Genomic DNA, 15,677 nt, shown 5'->3' with positions numbered 1-15,677 from the left:
TTGCCTGACCTTCGACCACGCTCCAGATCGCCGCCTGTCCTGACTACTTGCCTGACCTTCGACCACGCTCCAGATCGCCGCCTGTCCTGACTACTTGCCTGACCTTCAACCACGCTCCAGATCGCCGCCTGCCCTGACTACTTGCTCGTTCTACATCCCCGTTTTCCCTCTCACCATTAAAGGATCGTGCTGCACTTGGTTCCCTGTCTTTGTTGCCTGACACATAGATTTCCACCAACTTCCACCACAAAAAAAATACAATCACAATAAAATTCTATGCAGTATTTTAGCATAATGATGTGAATGCATTACTTTCCTTGTTTTCGATGGATATTACCATAAATACACTTGGGAAGGGCAAAACAAAAATATGATCGAGTGAAATTGTCAAATAACTTGCCTGATTTTTTCAGATTCTCAACTTTTGGTCATTGTTTTACTGGAAATCAAGTTTTCAAGTTCTTCATCTGCAAAAACCATTGCAGTCCCGAGTGTCTACTAAGGTCCATCAAATGTCATCTAAATCATTGGGATTCAAAGGGATTCTTGGTCTGCTTGAAAGTAACAAATAAGAAGTGCCCTTGGCCTTTGAGCTCAGTTGCCCTCTGCCACAAATTCACATCTCTGCTAAGCGTATAATAATCTTAACAATTCAACAACGCTAATCATCGTCCCGCACATTCGTTTGGATGTAACAAGACAACACTGACAGGATTTCCTAAAAAAAAAAAAAAATCCTGCCAAACATGAGCTTTGACTAAAAAACCAATAATAAATATATAAACATTTAAATTGACAAGGCCCCAATAAAGCAGGTTATATCCGACCAACTGCTCCATCCAAGACTTAGTGGCTTAACCGAGAGCTCCTCAGTAGTTAGCAACTAATCTTCACTTGTTCATGTTAAACTGCTCCTCATGTTATGAGATGAGATGAGAGGCTTCACCTTCAGTCACATACTTCTCATCTTTGGAGGGGCTGGAAATTATCAGTGTGCCATAGATAAGCCAGAATTCCCAGGTGCAGCTGCTGTATGTTCCTGACCGTGTGTGTGTGTGTGAAGGCTCCAGTTCATCTTTTATCAATCCGAGTTAATTACTCACAACATGTCAGGCCCGAGCATTCCTGACAGTCCTCTCATGCGGCCAGCCCTGAGCGTCGGCGTGGACAATGTGGAGTCGGGGGTAAACCACATCAAGAGTGTGTTTCTAAAAACATGATTAACCTCCTCAGTCAACGTGAATTCAAGTGTCACCCTCTCACCCCCGTTCTGCTTGGCAGCACTGCTGATGGATGAGTGACAGGTGGTAATGACATGATGAACAGCTGCTCTATTGACTTCAGCATCCAAACAGTTAACAACTCAAACTAACACACTTTCCAGACTTTAGCAACATTCTTCGCTAGTTGACCTACGATATGACCACTGGGCCAGTTCACCTGAGTATTGAATATACCCATGGCTGAAAAGATTTTGAAGGGTAAAAGAACATAATGAGACTTTTCGGTGTGGCATCGCACAACATGAACGCTCAGCTGCTGACAGACGACGCATTAGCGCTTCCAAGTCGACCACTAAATGAGACGATGACACAAGTGAGGATTTTGCGTTGCCAATGCATCTTAAATGCGTGAACATTTATCCACGCTAGTAAAAACCGCACGACGGGCGATCTTACCCTCCGAGTCGTTTAAAAATGCTGCGTCATGGAATTAGTTAATGCCAACGAAGGTTTAAGAACATTCAAAGGTAAACAGACATGAAACCGCATGGAGAGCAGTTATCCCGTTAAAGCAAAACGATACTGTAAGTTGTTTTCAAAAAGTAAAATGACCGTTCATTACGGAAAATGCAATCATGGGAAACGTCTACTTAGTGACATGGCGGCCACCTCTGTGAGAAGTAAACTCATTTCCCTGTATTGATGATTGCATGACGACTGGCAATAATAAGTGCAAGATAAAAAGGACGTTATTTACTAAACTAGCACTACTCTCTTTGTATTTCCACATATTTAAATAATAACGCAAAAACAAACAATCGGAACTCTCTACTGGATCGTCACGTAATAATAACACGGATGATAGCAAATAGACCGAGACCGATAAAAATGTTTTACTGTTGAACAGACAACATCAATATATTCTTGGGAGAATTAATAAGAAGAGCATGTGAGCGCTGAGTCTGTGCAGGACAGCGTCCACTTCAGGCACTGATCTGAGGCCAAAAATGTGGGCCTCCATTTGGGTTAATCATGAGCAGCTCGAAAATACCTCACACAAAGTACAACAATAACAGCGCTTTGCCCCCTTTTGCATGGATGTCACGTAATGAGATGCTGGCAGACGGTGAGCTGCCTTCAAAGCTCAATGATTGGAATTTAAATGTATCCACGATGGGAAAGAATAGCCTGGGAAGAAAACACATGGCCGTAAGGACAACAAGCAAAGACCTTCTGTACGAACGACCCAAAGCCAGCGTCTGAGCTCCAGCCGTGGTTCTGAAAGTGTTTCTTAAAGACCTCTCTCTCGTAAACCGCAGCAATTATGCTGCAAATCCACAGGAATGTGAAGGGAAGGCTGCTCCCTGACCGCTGCCAAGGTGAGAAAAATCTGAGGTTTGGGTGGCAGCGCCAACATGAGTCAGCTGGCTCCGACGGAGCGACCTTATCTGGAAAGATGCAACACAAAAGCCTCCTTTCCCAAACTCATTCATCACTTTGCCCCTTTGGTTTTTAATTTTGAAATGTATACAAAACTGGGTCAGTTGGACCATCCGTCATCGAGGAGAATTTATTTTATCAGCACTTTGGGAGAGGAGCCAAATCTCCGTGGCGTTGAGGCTGTTATCTTGCTGTGCTGTGCATTAGCAAGCAGCTGCACTCACAGGTCAGAGACGCGCATGCACGGCAACTGGACACGCTTCAATCAAAGTTTAGAAACTCTTTAACGGCCATTCTTTTTCTCTAAAATTGCCGCCAATGTCAACATCTCCTATGCAATAACATGAACATCCATTTAAAGGCATGATAAAAAAATGGGAAGTTCACTGGAAGCAACAGATGAGAATCACAAAGTGAAAAAAATAGAAGTAATCAAACCAAATCGACAAACTCAAACATCCTAAAAGCTTGTGTAATCTGGTTTTTGATTCATCAGAACCCATTAAGATTTCCTATTTCAAAAGACATTCATACTAAGGAATCAAATCACAGTTCCAGAGCATGACCAAAATATAGAAGCCCATATAAAATATTATTGGACTCCATGAAGTTAGATTTCATATTACCTTTTATCACACTTGCTCCTTTACTTCTAACTCGAGTCTGAAATGTTCATGGAGAGCATACTCACGGGACCTGACATTAGAGCAAGACAACTTGCCCCCGCCAAAACATCCCCAGTCAACAAGGCGACTGACTGCCAGACACAAAAGCCCCAGCACTATATAAGGACGATGCTTTCAATTTGATGTGAAGCGCACATCTGCAGGCATTTGACAACTGACTGTGGGCCAAAACCCAAATAAATTTCCTAATGACATACAAACAAGCTTTGGAAGCCTTGTGAAGAACTCCAAGTACAGAGTCCTGGATTGACATTAAATCTCTTATATGCATCACATAAGTAAAACTTACTCTATATCCTGTTCAATCCTTGAATGATTGGAGACTTTGGAGGAGACTTTGAAAAAAAATGAACATCTGTTAATAGTGCACAGTTTATAGACATGATTCTCATGTGATGGGAAAATGAAGCTTCACATTTGCTTCATGAACCAGTTCTATTTTTTTGACTGTTCTAGCACTCTCTGTTCAACATTTGGCTCAAAGTAAACTGACTTGACATTTTTTAAAATGTCTTTAATCCAAACGTGTGACAAAGTACACTGACTTGGCATTTTTAAATGTCTTTAATCCAAAAGTGCGGTCAAGAGGAGCCAAAATATACAACTGGTTCATGAAGAAAATTTGAAGCTATTACTATTGCTCTCACAGCACAACTGAGGCTTTTAGTGATGATGAAGGGTGTCTTCTGAGGAAAGGCCAAAACACTAAGAGGTGCTCTATTGAGGATGTGTCATTTATCTTCCAACAATAACATCATAACACTGTATGCACACATGGCAAGATAATAGTAAATGTTTAATTATAAACCAAGAAAAACATTTGTACTAGTAAAATGCTCAAATTCTTGTTCCGTAAGACACTTGCAGTTATAAAGGGAGAAGAAAAGCAGGATGAAGGTCATGCAGGTGGAGCTAAATTGCCTTGCCATATAAGGAGGAACCGAAAGGGCTCTGTTAGCTTTCACCTGAGGTGAGCTGGGGGTAACTGGTATGATCTAACCAAAAACAATGTCAGCAGGTCAAGGTTTCCTTTCATGTAAAGGTTGCTGAGTCAAAAGCTTTTGAGACTTGAACACGTTAATTGAGTTGCCAGAGAGCGGCGCAAGGAGTCATTTGGAGAGAAACCATGCCAGAGGCTAAATGTCACCAGCGGAGTTGAGGACTTGCAGGATAAAAACATGTGTGCCATTCATCTGCTCAAAAGTGCAATTTCTGAAGTAGCAAGTCAATCAGAATTTGCAACAATGGAATAGAAATAGAAATGAACCCATCTCCAATAAACACATTCAAATTGTTCACGTGTCAGTCAAGTTTTTGTTTGCATCTGTCCACTTCCAACTGTCTACTTCTAAAATTACAGCTCCCGTAAAAGCACGACGGGGGGCAATTGTAAGGGTCCGGCTCCTCTGGTGGAGCCAAGCAGTAACACAGCCAGACGACACAAAACAACTTCGATAGCTTCGGTCGCTTATTTCCCCAGCAAATTGTCAAAGCAGCAAGGACAGGAATCTGTTGCTTGGTGCAGGACACCTCGCACAACATTGATTCCTTTAAATATAATTCAAATCCAAACAAAAAAACGACAAAAGATTCCCTTGAAAGTAATCTCCTGGAGTCTAAAGTGCTTTCCCAGCCTTCTTTGCCATGCCTTCATGCACTTCTGGAAGGATTCATCCGCCATTCTCTGCAGCTGTCATCATGGCCATATTGATGTCATCTACATCTTCAAAAAGAGCTGCCTTGATGCCTCCCTTGAGCTTGAGGAGGTGGGGATCCTACACTCCAATAGACCAATGCTCTTCTTGGCCAGGAACTGTCAGATGCTCAAGGCGTTATAAACAGTCATGTTGACATGGTCAAGCTTATCTTGTGCATTGAATGAAGCATATAGACGTTGTCTGGCCCACACCGAAGTGAAAAAAGTTGTAGTCTGTCTAGACCCCAGTCATGAAACCTTTCCGACACTCATTGTACATCCAAATGATTGTGCTGATACAAAAGCTATTAAACTCCAACAAAAAAGGTTACTCAGTTACTCTTGTAGACCGTTGCAGAGGTCACCAAAAAGTTTAATATGCCATTCAAGGATCTTCAATTTATAGCCTTGTAACCGCCACGTCATTTAAAACTGCAGACCTCTTAACTGTAATGCCAAAGAGACAAAATCAAGAGTAAAAAAGATGTGCTAAGAGCACAAAAAGAAACATGAGCATGACTTATCTACTAGAACTGGACTGCCAACTCTATAGCATGTAATCCACTGTACAACTTAATACGGCACGTCATGACTTATGTTCCTGGGAGGGAGCTGTGTAAGCGTTACATGCTGCATGATCCCTTACGCTCGCCGACTTTAAAAGGTAGTAAGGAACGTTTGTCCTCATTCCTTTGTAGATTCAAAATGTCAACTTGAGTGTGTTTCATCATAAAAACAGTGCAGGGGCAGAAATAGTAGAGTTGGTGTCAGTAAAAAAAACATAGATCACGCTGAAGACTGTCCACAGAGACCGTTTCAGAGAAAAAGATAATTGCTTCAAGTTGGCTGTAATTGGTTTGTCTGTCTGATGCTGCTCCCACATCTTTTTTTTTTTTTTTTTTTTACTTTGACCAACTTAAAGGAGCATTGTGCTTACAGCAAATGCTAAAAATCACATTAATATGACTATTTGTAGTAGGTCATCCAAGTTTAGTTTATTTTTAAACTTTTGGGAAATACTTTCATTTACTCTCGTGTACCATGTACAGTAAATTAAAATTTTATGTTTGCAAGTTTGACCCTCTAACAGATTATTCACATATTATTATAGTATTTTCTATGGCACCATTTGTTTTGATGACTCAATTTGTTTTGATCAGCGTCACCCTAAAATCATTCAATCTTAGAGGTTCCCATTCGGCGTAAGCATACATGGTTATTTATTTTTTTCGTGTAAATCACCCATGGATGGAAGAATGACCAAATCTAATGAGGCTTTAATTACTCCCGTGTATTAGTGACCTTGCAGCATGGCTGAGCATAAAGTAGCTAAAGTAGATGACAAAAAAACACCTCCAAAAGAGTGACCTCATCCCCATTTGCACTGATGGGGTGATGAAGGCATGCAAGGTCCCCTTCTGGGCCACAACTGCAGGTCTCCAGCAAGTTAAATCCCAGGCTGGAAGCCCTGTGAGCCAGGTGCGAGGGGGCCCTAAGAAGGGACCGGACCCTGAAATAACCCACATCATAGCACGAACTGGGCACAGACACCTTCAGGGCAATAAGTGAGAAATGGAAAAAGTAAGATGTGAGTGTAGATGGCGATATTCCAAGGAGTGAAGTCTGGGAACCTGCTCTTATAAAATATATGCTCACTCGATGCAGGTGTGAATACTTTTTCCATTTTCCAAAATAGTTTTATTGATTCATGAGGGAGCTTTGAAAGGCACTCCAGACAGAAAAGTTCAAGGCTGTCTTTCTTACCTTTTCAAACTGGCTTCAACTTGAAACACAGCACATTAAAAAAACAAAGCAAAAAAAAAAAATCCTTAGGTTGTAGTTTTGTTTTGCTTTTTTTTTTTTTTTTTAAACTACACACAAAGATTAATCTAAAAAGTAGATCCAAGTTGTTTTGGTCATTCCCTGACAAAATAAAATATTTTAAATTATTAATCACTTTAATTAATAAATTTTTAAAATGTATTTGTTTATTTATCTATTGATTTATTCTTTTTTTTTCAAGAGCACAGAAAAAGTTTCTATGCATTTTTTCTGTCTGTGTGCATGTAGGAAAATTCAAGTTTGTGCTCCTTCCCTACCCCCACTAAATCCTCTCTTCTGTGAGATAGTTCCATATTTCATTCAGTCATCAAATTTAAAGCTGCACACATCTACAAACTAGGCGTATTACCCCAGCTCATGTTCTACGAGAGGGAGGCACGGACCTTCTACATTCTCAGTATTCCTTGGTTAAGTCAAGAGAAACAAGATGAGGAATTAACATGGGTTAAAGGCTCTTGTGGGAGTGTGGTCGTGTTTAAATTTCTCATAGTGATTTTGAAACCTGAAAAGGAGCAAATAAAAGATAAGCGTGTTTTGATCAGATAGGAACGTAAAATAATATGAGAAGTGGTCTCATCATTCAGCACTGAGCAACACTAACATCTCCCCCAATGCTTGAGGCTCCAAATAAAACCACCTCCTACTCATGTGCAATTCGCGAATAAGAAAAAAGTGCTAACAGAATGCAAGCAGGGGTCGTGTTCAATTTTATAACCTGCATAGGCGGGGGATGGAGGTGGGGGCAGAGGTAACTTGTCACTGACATCCAGACAAGGTCAACTCTTTGAAAGGTTGCACAAGGGGGCAATGACTCTTTTAAGGGAATAAATAAATAAATAACGTGGCACAGGAAGGTCAACTAAAAGGAGACCAGTTGAAGTGATGCTCATTAGAAGCATAAAAGTGCAGTTGCAGCCACTTGGGAAGCATTTTGCTCAAATGTCAAAGGTCATTTTCCAGCATTGCACTTTCCATGAAGTTACCACCAGTCAATAAAGTAGGAATAGAAAATCTACTTCAACTGTAATAATTATTAACATTTGTGCAAACATGATTCAACTTCAACAAATTTTATTTTTGTGTGCGCGTGTCACTCTATATTTATTGTTCGATTTATTATCTAATTCTAATTAAGAACATTACCGAGTTCCAGTTGGAGTATAATTCTCGTATACTACCCTCATGGAAATTTTCCATCTTCGTAAATTCTTGTAATCTTGCAACCCTTAGTTGGATCACATAAAAATCAAAGCAAAACTGATACTCTTGGCTCAGGCTTATAAAACAAATACAAGAGATGTTTAAAAAAACATGAGCTAAGGAAAAGATAAACACAATATAAAAGGGGGGTAAATTTAATGATCCTAACAGCTTTTTATCAGCTACTTAAGCACGTGTGACCCTGATACCGGCGGTTCGATGTCAGTGACCTTGCAGTTGCTGAGTGAGGCTTCTACTATCTGGACTGAAAGCATGTGGTCTCTCGCCTTCACTACCAGGGGACTGATAAATTAACCAGCCATCAAACTCGGCCTCAACATTGCTTCATATGCTTTTTTTTTTTCTTCATCTGAGAAGGTCATACAGCCTAGGTATCAATTTACATTGTAAACACATGCTTCGGGGACAGGTTTATGGAAAGACAAGTGTTTGGGGATTGATTGGTCCAAGTCCTCTTTCAGACCCAAATTAAAAGTGTGATCATGTAATCAAACACCGTGCGGTTAATGTACCTCTGAGGATGTAATTCTGGTAGTTCTGGTCAGCTTCAGCACCCACTTTGATCAGACAAGTCAGTCCCTCGGCCACCACAAACTCATGCACCAGATCTTTGTCATCCTAAAGAGGAGAAGAGAGAAGACATGTCAGCAAATTTGACATTAAACCAAACTAGATATTTGTCGCAGCTCATCTAAACGGCCCTGGAATGAAAAATAAAACTTCAACACAACAATCATGTCTGTTAAATCAATGGTCCATAACGTCGTTTCAACTCAATGCTAACTAGTTGTTGCACTACTAGTTGCGCCGCGTGCTTGTCTCAACTCATTCACCACAACACAGCAAAATTTGCAATCGCAATGCAAAAATAATACTCTTCTATTTCTAAATCGACTCGTGCTTTGTATTTTGTTTTAGCTTTTAGATAGATACCCTTTCGTATCATAACTTTACACACACCAGGTATTATTTTGAACCACATACACACTAACAACAACAATGCATGGTGAAACGTTCATCCGAGAATGTTATCCGACGTGAAAAGCATACCGTCACTGTCGGGTGAAATCCTCACGAGTGCAAAGTCACTACTTCTCAGTAAATTAAAAAAGAAAAAGTCATGTTGCTTGAGTTACCAAACACTTTTTTCGTTGCTACAATACATTATATTGCTATCATATAACTCAAAATCATGTGCAATCAAATAAATATGCTTTAAAAAAGAGAAGAAGTTTTTTTTTACAACACTGTTATTGATTGAATTGGTAGGACTGATAAGCCCCTGATGACACAACAAGGCTTTATTAGCTCATAAAGGAAATGACAGCAATGACATCATTTTGCCAAACTCTTTTTAAAGGTTTTAGAGGTGTGAGTGATGCTATACATAAAACAATGACCTGCTAAGCAATGTGACAGGCAGAAAATAATATGGTTGATAAATTTCTTTCACCATTCAAGTATTATACTGTCAAACTCATCTTTTGTTGCGGGCCATATCGTAGTTTCCTTCGGACGGCCATTATGAATGTCAATAGCTACAGAACAAACCGATGAATAAAGTTTTGAATTCTGAGACGAGTAAAAACTGCTCAAATATTTTTAAAAAGATGAATACTAATAAAAATGACTAGCAGTATCTCAATTTGCATAAAATAACATGGCGGGCCATATCTGGCCTTAAATTTGACACCAAAGCAACTGAAACTGTAATTATATTATCTATTTTAAGTCTTCTTTTCAGCACAAGCAAAGTGATCCCTTACATCTTATTTGTTGTTCTGACAATTCTATCCGCAACGACAAAACCACCTGCAAGTCTCACCTGTCAGTAACATTGTTATTTAAAGCCCGACTGGAGCACGTTCTGATAAAGGCCAGCATTCAGATGGGAGCATGCAAGACAGCAGCCCAACACTATGGGGCCATCAAGGCTCCTTCTCTCCCCCTGTGGGGGTTCAACTGCTTCCATAAGAGCTTTACCATCGTGATTGTTACAACCATTGTGGAAGTGGAAGAAAGCAGCTGCGGAGAAGGGCGACTTACCTGAAAGATTTGCTTGAGGGAAAAAAGGGCTCTCCTCAGTTCTCTTCCAGTGGAGTTGTAGAGTTTTTCTGCATGAAGAGCAAAGGAGATAAATCAGTCACACATGTGGAATCCTCCCCTCCGATAATGTTGTCTCAAAGTAAATGATGAATAAATATGACAAATTTGTTTTATCCTACCCTAAATGAACCGCCTATGAATTGTGGTTTAAGTCTACTCACTTTGCCATGAATAAGAAATAACTCCATTGTGTCCAACAATTTTTTTTTTTTTCAATACCAGCAATTATTCCCAACGAGCTAAATGTGAAAAATATGCTGCGGGACGAAAAAGAAGAGCAGACGCCACATCTGTGCGGAATTAGCCAGCAGTTTCCTGCTGACACTGCTGAATCTGCAGCTTGCCATTATGCAAATTCATGGCAGAAACACCACAATGGCGAAGGAACAATCATGTCCTTAATCAGTTATGGAAACATGCTGAAAACTATGTGGGTCCTTCTTATGCTCGAGAACATTTCCTGCAACAACTTTTTGGTCATCTGTCACCCTGCAAGCAGCTTGCACAGCTGCCAGAGAGTGGCAGTGTTGAGCATGTCGTCCCATCAATGCTCTTGAACGCTCTCTGACTCAGCAGAAGTGCTGCTGCAGATGCAGCAACTGTCTAATTTAACGTCTGCTCTCCGTCTTCTTGATTATTTTGCTGTTTTCGTTCATAATGGATGCACATTTTAGGTATTGGATAGGTGCATGACTTTGCCAGCAAGGATTGATTGATCAAGCTCTCACTCTCTGACACATGACTTATGCTGCATTGCAGAAACACACATATACACACAAATGCACACACACATGGACATATGAGCGACTTCTTTACAAACAGCTGCTGCTAATCCAATTCTAAAGTGTGAGAAACACACCCCATGGATGCATAGACTTTGGATGTGGAGCAAAAGGTTCCCATTCATTATTGTTGCTGGCCATTGCAGCAAGCGAGTAAATCCCTTTAGCGGATGAAGAGAGGGAGAAAGAGAGAGGATGTATGTTACTTGCCAGTTCTGTAGGCACATAGCCTACTTCCAGACACGGGAGCAGACAGAATAAGCGGGCAGAGTCTTTCCAGTTACACACAGGATTTTCCCACAGCATGCGTAGGCTCACTGATGCAACTATCTTGCAATATACCACTACATACTTTGTAAAAAGATGACTCGATGCAAAAAAAAAAGGAACATCTTTCAAATGTACGTACATCCTTATTAGCCCTTAACGGATTGCTTGGTTTGCAAATAAATATTCAAATTTCAATGAAAAATCAATGAATAATAACTGAATATCAGAGGGTATGGATATTTTCATTCCTTTTATATTTGATGTGTTTTGTGGAGATCGTACGATCCATAAGGTTAATTTTAAAGTCAAATGATCTCTCAAAAGGTAAAATTCCTAGAATATGAAACAATCTTCTAAATGATGGTGGATTTGGAATACCTATCGAATTCATTTTCCAACAATACCCATTTTGTGAAGGGTTCAAAGGAAGTAGCCACGCCCCTTTTTGCAGAGAATATTAAAATTCGAGGGGTCATAGCTCCCAAATTGATCTTTGATCAATCTGAAATTTGAAATTTAGTGTTTTGTCATCAAAATAAACAAGTACAGAAAGTTTCATAAACATCAAAGTCAGTTTGGTTAAACCCACCGGATGTTCGTGGAATGACCTATTTAGTTTTTTTTTTTTTACATAAAATAATATTGGATTTTTGCATCCATTCAGTTTCATTCAACACTATACAATTTGAAAGTAAAATCTGAAAAAAATAAATGTCCTGTCAATGATCTAATAGTTCAGGCTTTGCAGGGTTAAGAGGTGGTTTAAGTCGCTTTTGGGTGTGATGATGCAGTAAATCATCTTGTAAGCATCTTATAAGGATTAACTACAAACTGTCAAGTCTGCTGTCTCAGCACCTTGAGCTCCATATTGTGTCTGCGATTGCGTCCTTTCAGGTGTAGTGCACCAAAGTCACTCAGCAGCCGTTGTCCAATCTTAATCAGCTTAAAAAAATGAAATGGTGGCATGATTGTCAAGTGTGAGCTGAAATGAGACCATGTGCGGTTGCTGAAATGCAACACCTCAAACTCTTCTCGTCCACTTAACAATCTTTCCCTGATTCTGATTTATGACAGGATGCTATTATGTGTAAGTGGATCAGAGCTGAGAATATTTGACACATTCAGTGCCATACATGGTTGAAATGGCGAATGAGGAAGGCCGTTTTTTTTATGGAAAATGTCACAGTCAGGCAACGGCATCCACAAACAATAAATCTGGAAGCTGTGCGGAAACTGATAAGCTTTGAAATAACAATGTGTTTTTTTTTTCCTGCTACATTGTGTTAGCCACATGGCTAATCTTTCCAAAGGTGGCATATATGATCAATATAATTAATGATTTTTAGACTTATCTTAAGACTGATCTTTTTACGTTTATCATTGATTTCAATATCTCAAAGAGAATTAATTGTGATCCTCGAGGTGAAAATACAAAGGAAAATGACTTCCAATGGAACGCCTTTGCTTTCACTCTTGATTTTAAATCTGGAATATTTGACTGCTCTTCCTCAAAGACACTAAATATAAATCATCCAACAAATACCTGACACCCAGTCCTGCTTAACAAGTGACTGTGACCAGATCACAGGAAGACTCAATGACAGTGATGGATCAGCACCTGGCTTGACATTGACTAGGCTCCAGTAAATCCAGAAGCATGTTCCATCTTCCCGTAGCCATACATTCAAGACTTATTCTCTCCCTCTTAGCCCTTTATTCCGGATTGTAATAAAAGTGTCAGAAAGTTATTCCTTCCCGACACTAAATAAGGCACATCTGCAGGATCTTTTCCCGGTCCCTGTCCACCTTCTGATGAAGCTCTCAGAGGCCCGTCTCTAATGAGAAATAGCTCAGTGGAGATTAGTTCCATACCGTTTGGCACCGATACACACCGAAGAGCTGGCGTTTTCCGAGCCGGGGACGAAACCACGGAGCTTATTCTTTCAGAGACCTCAACACGAGCAGCCAAGTTTACCTGGAACCAGCTGAGACTTCCAACTACTTGCTGCATTTGTCAGGATTTTTTTTTTTTTTTATTGAACCAATGCAAATCTTAGAATAAGAGCCCAAACAAATCTAAATTGATAGCATATGTTTGAGACAGACAATATCATTTTGGCTTCATCTTTTGTAAGACTGCTTAAAACCATAAATTGAGCTGCATAATAAGCCTGAATCATTTACAGCTTTATGATTTATTCAATACATATTTTGATTTAATTGTAGGTTGAGGGTAATTATATGCTAGGAGTAAATCCTCATACCACAATGAAAGATGCAGCCAAAAGAGAAAATAAGCTGTTCTTCTTTTTTAAATTTTTTTTTTACTGAAATTGAAAGTATTTTACTTCATGCTGATGCACCAGCTGTTTTCTTCTCTTTTCTTTTCCTTATAAGTAAAGGTGACATAATTTTAACCTGCAATATAAAGCATCGTAAGCACCGTGCAATTGTAGCTTTAGCAATAGAAGATGGCCTCAAATGTCTAATTCTAAACTTTCATTCAAGATTAAAAATACTATACTATATTACTATACTAGTTGAATAATTCCAGTTAAATTACAGTTGGCGATTCATCATGCCGGCCTTTTGTCCTTGAGGGCTGTGCTGCTTTTTCTGCTAACTGACTAACATAATATGCAAGCACTGAGAGTTGGGTTGTTTTTGGAGTAGTCAGGGGAAATAAAATCCTCCATCCGTGTGATTATTTCTCAGAAGTTTTATTCCAGCCACGGTAACATCAATAAACCTTTGTCTGTCCTCGTCGTTCATCTAAAGCAAAGATGAATCGTAACAATCGTCAATGGATGACGATATTTCCCTTTGTGGGGGAGGTTGCCTACTGATTAAAATTGAGAAAAATAAATCAGTGTGTCTTATGAGAAAATTTCCCCCAAATACCCGGCGCTTTATTTTAAGATTCAGACAGTTTTTATTTGTTATTTGCCTTTTTAGATGAGCAACTCCATTGCACGCTAAACCACAGGATCAACAAGACAAACAAAAACATTGCCACATTTCTGCTGGTTTGAAGCTCTGGTAAAAATTCTGTTTTCCAGACTTCAGAAAGAACAAAAAAACTCGATACAATCAGTTTTTATGACTTTCCGACATTGACGTTCAGCACGCCAAGAATCACCCCCTTCAGCTTGACTTAAGGTGAATAAAGGGTCAATGAAAGCAGATTATAGCACTCAGGTGGAAATTATTTGGCAACAATGCAGGTAAAACTGATCTCACATTCCGTGTTTGATTTTGGACGTTAGGTAATACATGGATTAAGAAAAACGAACATGCACTTTCACTCTCACACATTGACAGGATGCTGAAAATGTGCACAAAGGAATAAAGACATTCATCAATTTGTTCTTGTTGCTTGGAAATGCTTTGCATGTTATGATGAAAGCCATGTGGTGATGATGGTTTAGATTAGAGAAAACTGAGCGGGGCCACACAGACTGAAGAAGCCTCTGTCACTGGAAGCCATAGGAAGGCCTCCCAGGACACACAGGGCGTGAAAGTCCAAGCACAGTAAAAGCAGAGACATGGGGGAGAGATGAAAAGACCAAACAAGTCATAAACCGCAACATAATCTGATCATCAGCACAGCGCTAGCAGACCTTGCAAATATTGTCAGGAGACATTCTTGCCGAGATACAAATGTGCAAATAAACCACCATCGTTTCTTTAAATTCTACTTCCCTCACAGGTGTGCTATCGGTGGAGTTGCTTAACACATCACCGTGTCCAAAATCTCAAGTGAGCGGGGTACCCGAGGTTGACATCTGATCCCTCCTGGCCCATTTGATGCAAAGACATACCACAGCCAAGTTCATATAAACATCAAACTTGCCCCATAGAGCTCAACAGCACCCATTGTGCCCAAGTGGAAATTGGATTGTGGTGTTTATTGACGTGTTTACATCCGACATATGGTCAAAGTTTAGTTTCGTGTCAGTCACGTTAGTTCGGCAGCAGTGACATTTGTCTTTGAGCATCTTTTTCTTCAACGAGTCCTTATTAGGAGGTTGTTGGTGCTTGACGGGCACGGCAGGCTGAAGCTCTATTGCTTTGCCGGTGTAATATGTACGTTAACCGCCCGTCAAGATGTTATCTGATGCCTGACTTGGTTCTGCGCAGAGATGCGTGACAACAAAGCTAATACGAGGACGGACAAAAGTTTCATTAAGATCTGCCGGGCAAATGAATCATTACCCCCCCTCTTTTCTTTCCTCTGTTTTGATTTGATGTAGCCCACTGCCCTCCATTCACGTCCTCAGCAGGGTTTCCCCACACTAAGCACCACTGACACAGATACTGACTAAAGGCATGCAAGCATTCAGCGCATCAGACAAAAGCTTGACACACATAAAAAAAAAAAACTAGCGGATCAACGTTCGCGGCCGGTCCG

General features: G+C 40.1%; 1 protein-coding gene across 4 annotated transcripts in view; it reads right to left on the bottom strand.

Moving 5' to 3' along the window:
• fhod3b (formin homology 2 domain containing 3b) overlaps positions 1–15,677 on the bottom strand; it is a 67,497-nt gene that overhangs the window by 23,845 nt on the left and 27,975 nt on the right. For all 4 annotated transcript variants that reach the window (XM_037274183.1, XM_037274186.1, XM_037274182.1 and 1 more), the window contains 2 exons: positions 10,155–10,222; positions 8,621–8,726 (listed from right to left, as the gene is read on the bottom strand). In XM_037274183.1, coding sequence (XP_037130078.1) covers positions 8,621–8,726; positions 10,155–10,222 — 174 coding nt within the window. The remainder of the gene's footprint in view (positions 1–8,620; positions 8,727–10,154; positions 10,223–15,677) is intronic.

The sequence above is a fragment of the Syngnathus acus genome, chromosome 16 (genome assembly GCF_901709675.1).
Source record: "Syngnathus acus chromosome 16, fSynAcu1.2, whole genome shotgun sequence".
Lineage (NCBI taxonomy): Eukaryota > Metazoa > Chordata > Actinopteri > Syngnathiformes > Syngnathidae > Syngnathus > Syngnathus acus.
Note: the sequence above shows the minus strand (reverse complement) of the source record. Positions and strands in the feature narration are given on the sequence as shown.